Source organism: Chanodichthys erythropterus, chromosome 12, assembly GCF_024489055.1.
Source record: "Chanodichthys erythropterus isolate Z2021 chromosome 12, ASM2448905v1, whole genome shotgun sequence".
NCBI lineage: Eukaryota > Metazoa > Chordata > Actinopteri > Cypriniformes > Xenocyprididae > Chanodichthys > Chanodichthys erythropterus.
Window position 1 is genome coordinate 30,814,775 of NC_090232.1, and position 10,234 is coordinate 30,825,008.

General features: G+C 40.0%; 1 protein-coding gene across 2 annotated transcripts; it reads left to right on the forward strand.

Annotated features, from left to right (window-relative positions):
• Nucleotides 1-6,047: 6,047 nt before the first annotated feature.
• On the forward strand, nt 6,048-7,509 carry pou4f2 (POU class 4 homeobox 2). 2 transcript variants are annotated; one of them, XM_067404717.1, is made up of 3 exons: nt 6,054-6,139; nt 6,230-6,273; nt 6,542-7,509. In XM_067404717.1, exons 1-3 carry the CDS (start codon nt 6,054-6,056, stop codon nt 7,507-7,509), a joined length of 1,098 nt encoding a protein of 365 aa, XP_067260818.1. The 2 variants fall into 2 exon arrangements, with proteins under 2 accessions (XP_067260817.1, XP_067260818.1); XM_067404716.1 differs by having other exon boundaries at nt 6,048-6,269; nt 6,571-7,509.
• Nucleotides 7,510-10,234: the final 2,725 nt, after the last annotated feature.

Sequence of the window (10,234 nt, forward strand, 5' to 3'; positions counted from 1 at the left end):
GAGGATGGGGAAAACCTTTTCATTTGTGAGAAAGAAAGGCGGAAAGGGGGTCAATTAGCATCAACCATTAGACAACCCATGACATGCTATATATTATTACCTGGTACAGTCAGATTAATGAGAGAGGAAGAGAGAATTTTCAACTGTGTTGGATTGAATTCAGAAGCTGTACAGTCCATGAGCAATCATAAGGAAAACAGCTGACATACCTGCACATTTCACACAGGCAGCAAATGGTGTGCTTTTGAAGGCATCATGATAGCAGATATACATACATTTGTGTATTATCGGTGTATTACATATATATATATATATATATATATATATATATATATATATATATATATATATATATATATATATATATATATATATACAGTATACACTGATCAGGCATAACATTATGACCACCTTCCTAATATTGTGTTGGTCCCCATTTTGCTGCCAAGACAGCCCTGACCCATCGAGGCATGGAGTCCTGTAAGTTGCGAGGCGGAGCCTCCATGGATTGGACTTGTTTGTTCAGCACATCCCACAGATACGCAATTGGATTGAGATCTGGGGAATTTAGAAGCCAAAACAACTCCTCAAACTTGTTGTTGTGCTCCTTAGACCATTCCTGAACCATTTTTTCTTTGTGGCAGGGTGCATTATCCTGCTGAAAGAGGCTACAGCCACCAGGGAATACCGTTTCAAGTGTGTACATGGTCTGCAACAATGCTTGGGTAGGTGGTATGTGTCAAGGTAACCTCCGCCGGCACACGCATCCGGCCAACCACGTGATGTAAACGAAAACGCGATTCATCAGACCAGGCCACCTTCTTCCAATGCTCTGTGGTCCAGTTCTGATGCTCACGTACCCACTGTTGGTGGTTTCAGCGGTGGACAGGGGTCAGCATGGGCACCCTGACTGGTCTGCGGCTATGCGGCCCCATACACAAACTGTGTATTCTGACACCTTTCTGTCAGAACCAGCATTAACTTCTTGAGCAATTTGAGTTACAGTAGCTCATCTGTTGGATTGGACCACACAGACCAGCCTTCGCTCTCCACCTACATCAATGAGCCTTGGCCGCTATTGACCCTGTTGCCGGTTCACCACTGTTCCTTTCTTGGACCACTTTTGATAGATACTGACCACTGCAGACCGGGAACACCCCACAAGAGCTGCAGTTTTGGAAATGATCTGACCCAGTCATCTAGCCATCACAATTTGGCCCTTGTCAAACTCTCTCAAATCCTTACGCTTGCCCATTTTTCCTGCTTCTAACACATCAATTTTGAGAAATGTTGACTTGCTGCCTAATATATAAAAAGCTTGAGTTTACATAATATATGTGTGTGTGTGTTATTTATAATTACACACACATAAATGTATATATTTAAGAAATATATATACATTTTCTGTTAAATATACATGTGTATGTATTTATATATACATCATAAATATACACAATACACACATATATTATGTATTTTGGATGTGATAAATTGCGATTAATCGTTTGACAGCACTAAACATATAAATTGCAATTAACTCTGGGAATAGTTAAAATAAACTACAAACTTTTTTTAAGAATACATAAGTTACATATATGGATCTTATCCTTTTATTTATTTATTATGGTATATGGTGGCTTGAACTCCTAGATTTACAATTAAATAATGAATAATGCCAAAAGGGAAGTTGATATTTTTCATTTCATCCAGTGAGACCAATACAAAGCCATGATTCTTTACCAGTGCCTTATTTGATGCAATGACAGGTGCAGTGAACCCCTCTACAGTATATTGATTTGGAGGACCTAGAGGTATGTGACATCATTATGAGGATTGACCTTCTCCTGCTCTGCCCTGAAGTCTTAGAGTAGATGAACATTACTGAGATCGAGACTCTGGCTTTGCTACTAGGCTGGTAGTTACTGGTGTCATGGAAACATTTTTTTGGCATGTAGTCTGCTTAGACGACGTCCTGTCTCTCAAAATCAAACTGCCTAGTTTTATTTACATTTGAAGACTTAATATATCTTTCTCAGAGCCTCCAGTTTGTGTGGTAATGCATTACCATTGCCTCTTCCGTTTGAAATATTAAAATCTGTGGGAAAAAGGACAGAGGGAGGTCTAATGTTGCTTATTTGGAGCTAATTACTAAGGCCGTGTCCTTTTTTGCATCCACTGGTTCCTGGTGAGTGTCGACAGCATATTGACAAAAGGTTGCTGTGTATTAAACTCCTGCTACTGAGAACAGGGAAGAAAAATAGAATTTTCTCTCTTTCTTACTCTCTCACACACACAAAAACACATTTTCTGTCTTCTCCTCACACACACACACACACACATATTCTTGATTCCCATCTCTCTCTAAATATCCCGCACACTCCCACATGCATGGCGCATTCGCAATCTTTCTTTTTACTCTTCATCTCTCCTTTACTTTATCTCGAGCTTTCTCTTTCCCTCTCACATTCCGGTGATGCATCCTTTGTCCCTGTGTTCTTAGAGCAAGCTGCAGTGACTGTGTTGGTGGCACAAAGGAGCGGTGGGTATTAAAACAGCTGTCTCTGGTGGTCCGGATGTAATTGGGATTGTTAACGTGCTCAGCTCCTGAGGGATGCTCATGAGAATGTCTTTGCGTAAAGCACACAAGCTCCACAGCGGCATACCTTGATTTTGATGTACGTCAAAAAAAGCAAACAAGTCACCTGAGCTACTGTACATCAAGTCTGGCTGTTATTTTTTTCCCCTCCTTCTTTTTTATCCTCCTGTTTTGGGTTGTTGCTACTGGTGCACTGTTATTTATATGTAAAAGAAAATGTCTATGAAGCTCAATTTTAGTCAGAATTCCTATGAGATCACCCTTTCTTAGTGGGGAAAATAAAAGTGTATTCATGAGGATGCGGACACGGCTTTTGAAGGAGGAGAAAAATCTTTGCAAACCTAGCTGCTAAAAGCACCTGTCTGGTAATACAAATTGAAGCACAATTTCATCAAATAGACACAGAAAGAGACAGAGGCAGAGACAGAGGCAGAGAGAGAGAGAGAGAGAGAGAGAGAGAGAGAGAGAGAGAGAGAGAGAGAGAGGAAAAATAGACAGAGGAACGGGGTTGAAGAAATTCCTAAAAAAGGTGATATGTCATTTTTAATGTTAAAAGGCTAAACGTCAATGAGTATGAATCGACTTATTATTTGTAGATTGCGTACAGAGGGCGCACTGCACGTGCACGTGCAAACGTCACATATGTGGCTACTGGTACTGGAGTGATTGTTTTCAGTGGACGGTTGCATAAACTGCTTATTCTTACAAGTTATTCATCTCATTATTTTTTTTTTCTTCTTCTTCAAGACTGGTCCTTTTTTTTTTTTTTTAAAGTCAGTTAGATAAAAAGTAGATTGGTCTAATTTGAATCCGAAAAGTAAGAGTGATTAGCTCTAATTAATTACTAATTGGTCCGACTAGTTCAGTCTTAAATGTGTTTATGCAACTGGCCCCAGATTCCTTTTAACCTGATGTATTAAAGCTGAGCACTTAAATACCCTGATAAATACGCTACAGTGAGCAAAAACTACTCCTCAAACTCAATCGCCTCAGAGCGGAGCCCAATTGATTTATTTGACGTTAGATATACTTTTGTGTGCTTCATTGTGAATGAAAATTTCATTTGCCGATTTAGGGGTGGTGAAATATAAATGATTTCGTTAAAGTTTCATCATAAATCAGTCTTTGGGTATATACAAGGAGACATTGATTGGGCCTTGAAGTCTCCTGAGCAGGCGCGCCAGGGGTGGCCCTCCCTTTGGAGAGGTACTGTACCTCTCAAAAAAAAAAACAAAAAAAAAAAAACGCGTGGCTCCTGCACCATCCTCAAAAATATTGTCATTGCCATGGGACAAATTTCACGTTGACACACATACTGTACATAAAAATCCGTGACAGTTTTTTTTAATGCATTTTTATGCATTTCGCCATTTTACATTGTCGGTTGATATAGTATTAATTCTAGTCTGAGGAACAACTTAAGTCATTGTCATACAAGTTATTTCTTGTTATAGCCAACGTGTAGGCGTGCATTTGCCCCAACAACACAGACATGATGCAGCGCTTGCTTTAATTTAATTTCCAAATTAGTATACATTTGATGACAAACAACCCTTTGAGACATTGATAAAGATTCATACTGCCATATTTAGTATATAGGCTACACTTACGTGAATATGTCACAGAATCTCCACAGAATAATGCATTTGCGTAATTAGGTATTTTAATGTTAATGACAGATGTTAACTCATTATTGTTATAACTATAAATTGTCATTACCGTTTAGAAAAATGTTGAATGCAGGAATAAGAAATAACAATTAAATGCATTTAAAGTTCAAATTGGGATCTCGCGTTATGTGCACTTTTACATGCGAGGCTAGTCGGTCTATGATGCATCAATTACCCCATCCAGTGGACTCGAATAGATTAAACAAATTAGACTTGCCTTGTTAATTAGAACATGATTAAAGGTTTTTAATTAAATCACTGATGAAGTAGTCTAATTAGAACGAAGATATGATAATAGCCCGCTGCGACGAGTATATAATTGTATTGGGTTTGCAATTAAATCCTAAAGAGTTGTAAAAAATCCGCTTTTCAGTGTCATTAATGAAATACTTCACATAGTGTATAGCCTGTTCTGTTGAGACATCAAATTCATAATACACGCTCAATGGCTTTCCTATTTATTATTTCAATAACCGGGAAAACTAATAAATTCGTCAACAGTATGTTTTCCAAATAAAATCAAAGCAGGTTAATTAGTGAATGGTTCTCGAACAAATATACAAATGAAATTTAAATTCAATATTTCTAAATCCGACTGGACATAATTTGTTTAATGCGTGTCGGTATATCAAATTATCTCGCTATAATAGAATGATAGTCGTGCGTTTTACTTTGATTTATTTCGCCCAACAGGGACAGCAGATGATGGGGCTGTCTGTGGTGATTTCTTCATATTCATCCACGTTTCTCTGAGATCAAAGCGGGTTTTTTTTTTTTATTATTATCATTATTATTATTATAGTGAAAGTTCAGTATTGTACAAAAAATGACACGTAGCTAATAGGCTATAATAAACGAACAACGTGCATTTTGTCGAGAAAATTCTAAATACGCTTTCTTAGTATTATCGTGTAACACGGACATTGAAATAGAAAATGTTTAATGTTCGAATACAATTCTGCGTTGACTTTTATTCCTTTTTACCATTGTGGTTTCCTCAATAACTTTATACAATACCAGCTGCAGTCATTGCAACTGCCCATGCGCAGAGTCCCCAGTGGCGCTGTGGCTAATGAAGAATAATAAATCATGAAAGGTTTTTCAGGTACAGCCGAGAGAGTGTGTAAGAGGAGAGGGAGTGAGAGAATGGGCGAGCAAGAGAGAGAGAGAGAGAGAGAGAGAGAGAGACGCAGCCTGCCCTTCGCCTTAGAGCACAGACAGATCGAGTCCCCGCAGCATTGAATGTAGTCGACTGTCACCTTTATCCCATAATCAAATTCAACAAGAACCGGGATAAAGGTTAACGAGCGATATTGTTTTTAGCAACGTCGTTTTGGAGATTTGCGCGAAGAGAAGAGAGAAGAAACTTTTTGCAGTCGTTTTAAAAGCGCGAGCAAAGACAAACTCACCAAAGACATCAGATTCCGCTGTGACAAATGTAAGATATTTTGTAAGGGCGGAGGAAAATTCTGTGGAGCGTTTCGATAAGAGTTGACGTGATCTTTGAAGGAGTTTACCGACAGGTTGCATGGCTTACTGGTGCTCGCGACACATCTCAAGCCACGGCACGCGACGGAGCGACCAAGAGAGCGCGTTCTCCGAGACCATTAGGCAGCACTAGATGAGCTGCTATCTAGAGACTTGGTGCATCATCCTCTTCACGTTCGTTGCAGCGCCAGAGACTTGAGACTTCCGCGCAGCGACTGGGCTTGAACTCCAGTCGAAGAAGAAGGCGGAGTCTTAACTTATTAAAAGGAACTCGCCAAGGCTCGGTCGCAAATATGATGATGATGTCTCTGAACAGCAAGCAGGCGTTCGCCATGCCCCACACCAGTTTGGCCGAGGCCAAATACTCCAGCTTGCATTCTTCTTCGTCCTCCTCCACTTTGACTTCCAACGCGCCCTCGTCCTCGTGCTCGTCGTCCAGACACAGCAGCACGATCAGCAGCAGCGGCGGCGGCAGCTCGGAGGCGATGCGCCGAGCATGTCTCCCAACCCCACCGGTACGTATTCTGCATAATCACCGCTTAAAGGCACATTTTGACAGCCCACTTTTTCTGCTTGATGTTTTTTTCATGTCTGCACAGCAAATCACCCAACACCTCCATTTTCCCTCCCAACTTATGTATTCAGCCGGGTTTGCCTTTCGTATTAATTTTTATGACCTGGGATGTTGCATGTGTCTTGTTTTGTGTGTTCTTTTTTAGGATTTCTTTTTTTACATGCTGGAAATGTTTTAAAAGCACGGAGTGGAGCGCGAATTCCCTGCTGACAGTTATGTGTGCATTCTATTTGCAATTGCAGAGCAATATATTCGGCGGATTGGATGAGAGTTTGTTGGCCCGCGCGGAAGCTCTGGCGGCGGTGGATATAGTCTCGCAGACCAAAAGCCATCATCACCCTCCTCATCACAGCCCCTTCAAGCCGGACGCAACCTACCACACCATGAACACGCTTCCGTGCACCTCCTCGTCTTCCTCGTCGTCGTCCGTGCCCATCTCGCACCCGTCAGCTCTCGCGAGCCATCACCACCACCACCATCATCACCACCATCACCAGCCGCACCAGGCTCTGGAGGGCGACCTGCTGGACCACATCACCCCGGGACTGGCACTTGCTGGAGCCATGGCCGGGCCAGACGGCTCGGTGGTCTCCACGCCTGCGCACCCTGCCCACATGGCAGGCATGAACCACATGCACCAAGCTGCCATCAACATGGCTCACGCCCATGGGCTGCCATCCCACATGGGCTGCATGAGCGACGTGGATGCAGATCCCAGGGACTTGGAGGCATTCGCTGAGCGCTTTAAACAGCGTCGGATCAAACTCGGCGTGACCCAAGCGGATGTAGGGTCAGCGCTGGCCAACCTGAAGATTCCTGGCGTAGGCTCTTTAAGCCAGAGTACCATCTGCCGGTTTGAATCCCTCACGTTGTCCCACAACAACATGATCGCCCTGAAGCCCATCCTGCAAGCCTGGCTGGAGGAGGCTGAAAAGTCGCACCGGGAGAAACTGAACAAACCCGAGCTCTTCAACGGGGCCGAGAAGAAGAGGAAGCGGACCTCCATCGCGGCCCCCGAGAAAAGGTCCCTCGAAGCCTATTTTGCTATTCAGCCGCGTCCGTCCTCAGAGAAAATCGCAGCAATCGCAGAGAAGCTGGACCTCAAAAAGAACGTAGTGCGGGTTTGGTTTTGCAACCAGAGGCAGAAACAAAAACGCATGAAATACTCGGCCTGCGTCTAGCTCGAGAAGAACACCAACACGACGTGTCGAGAGACTCCTAAAAACTGTTTAGAGACGATTTGTAAAATATTTCTTATCTCACACCTTTTTCAATCATCAATAACTTGTGCATTGAACCAGAATTTCATGACATTCAAAAGAGACATTTGAAAATACCAAATCACTGTCACGTATTACGCAAGGGGGATGTGGAATCATTTAAAGGATCGTTTGACTGATCAAGTAAGACCATTCGTTTTTCCTCACTTATTCTAGCACACTTTCTATATGAGAGGAGCAAGACTCTTTAAGCCTCAATCAGACAGACTGCCTGAAGCTAAATAACACATTTTAGTCATTTACCAGAAAGGGTTCTGTATCGAGCTACACACAACACCAGTAAATTATAAACTGATCAACCCTAAGGGGGAAAAAAAAATCTTCAGGTCAAAAGGGTGACAGTGTCTTGTCAGTGTTTTTTATTTATTTATTTGAAATATTTTTTTCTCAGCATGTCACGCTTCAATCTGGTGTTACTTCAGGGTTCATTAGAAGAAGAAGAATTAAAAAAAAAAGTCCACGAACGATTCTGCAACATTATTAGATAATAACCAAAACAGCTCTTTGTAAATTATTGATTTAGCTGTTACATGCATAATTTTGTCTGTCGTCTTCTTAATTCCACTTCTGTGATTTTAATAATGAAAAACCTAGCCTACAAATAGGCAATGGGCGATGAGAATATCCATATATTTTTACTCGTGAAGGCATATGGATTTAGGACGTATACATTTGCTATAACTGACCACTTAGTTATTAAAACAGAACATACTGGATATACTGAACACGAGGTGAGGTTCAGTTGTTTTTAGTAATGGGGTTTGTTCAGCCAAATATCTGTTGCAATACGCCTGCGCTCTGGCTATGTTTCTTATGAACTATTTATCATGTGAGGTAATGTTTACTTCATTACATATTTATTGGGATTCCCTCCACGTTTTTGCTTGAGAAAATCATATTGAGACAACAAGGAAAACGTGGCCCTCTGCAAATGGGGAAATTGCTTGAAACAGGCCACTTTTATTTTCTTCTTTCGTTGTTTCGAGAAGGCACAATCGAGAGATACTATATGAGAACATTTTCTTTGAAATTATTTTCATGTATGTTATCTGCTTATTTATTTGTATAAATATACGCGTATAATTATGGAGTCGTTGCTTGTTAAATTCACCATGTTTAGTAATGTTTTCTTCATGAAAAAGATGAGTTTCATGGAAGCATTCACGTAAAATGTAAATATCTCATTTGGACATACACATAAAATATCCGTACAGGTATTTGCTGTATTGCTGTTTTAGCTGCGGTAACTGTAATGTCTGTTGCTTTAGGTTTAATTGTCGGATCAATTCATTAATTTATTACATCAATGTATATTTAAGTTACTATTTGATAATTGAATTGAACTATGTGTTTCATTAAAGAACTAAATTTTAACATTTTATGGAACGTTCTCAATGGGTTCATTTATATTCAAAGGCCTAAACAGAGTTTTCAAACGTTTTCATCATGGACATGTTATGTAAATGAATCTTATATCGCTTATTGTGTGGATTACACGTGTCTTTAACACCAAGTTGCATTTTTCTTATTTCTGTTGCATGACACAAATGGGCACTCAGATTAGTTTAGTATCTTACTGTTTGCTTAAAAAAGACACCTTGACATCTTGAGCTGTAGAGCTACGCTTGGTTTTTTTTCATGAACGACTTACTGCTGCTAGCATTCACAGCCCTTAGAAGCCTACCTGAGAGCAAATGCTAATATTCTATTAGAGTCTAATCATGAAGTCTATAGAGATCTGGGGAGGTCCCTCGAGCACAGCGCTGCCAGATGTCAGGCCGCCAGAAAAACACCTCGCCTGCCAACGTGCCGGGCTCCATTTAAATCCACAGTCGATGGTTCTCGTTCTTCTGCCGACATAGGCAGCCCTTTGAAGACTGACTCAGTTCACTGTTAGGCCGTATGAAAAAGAAAGAAGAAAAAAAATAAATAAATAAAAAAGAGACGGGAGTGTCATCTCAGCTGCGCCGCTCATGTCATGGCATTCTAGGCGAACCAATTGCTTTCAGCACCACGGACAGCCGCCTGAATAGAGGAGGTTTTGCCATTGATGTTTCCTGCCGATTTTCAAAGGGATTTAACAGATGACGAATGTAATTTGCATTCCGTTTTGTTCTTTTGAAAAACATGAACGTAATATATTTTAGCAAAATTGTATTTTTTTTATATTTCAGTTTTTTTAGCTACACTGTAAAAAAAATGTTTCACGATTTGTTGTGACAACATTCCTTATTTTGTCGAATCAACTTCAATAATTAATTTAGTTCAGATAACATAATATTTTGAGTTTTATGTTGATTAAACCAATCGCCCTCATTGTATTAACTCATTTTTTTTTTTTTTTCAATGAACTCAAAATTTTAAAGCAATGGGGTAACTTACTTCTTTAAATTCAACTATAACAATTATTATTATTATTATTATTATTATTATTATTATTATTATTTTTATTTTTTTTTACAGTGGGGAAAATACTCGGAAAATATTTAGTGGAATTAAAATTCGTAATTTTTTCAACTTCAAAACTTCGATAATGTTACGTAGACTATTGTAGAGTTCTTTTCCAAAACATTTGTTTGAATCCACAATTATTTTTATATTTTTAATTGTAAAGCCTTATAACAAT

Coding starts and splice junctions, on each gene's coding strand:
- pou4f2 (XM_067404716.1), top strand. CDS start 6,048: ATGATGATGATGTCTCTGAACAGCAAGCAGGCGTTCGCCATGCCCCAC. Junction 6,270..6,570: donor CATGTCTCCCAACCCCACCG/GTACGTATTCTG, acceptor TTGCAATTGCAG/AGCAATATATTCGGCGGATT.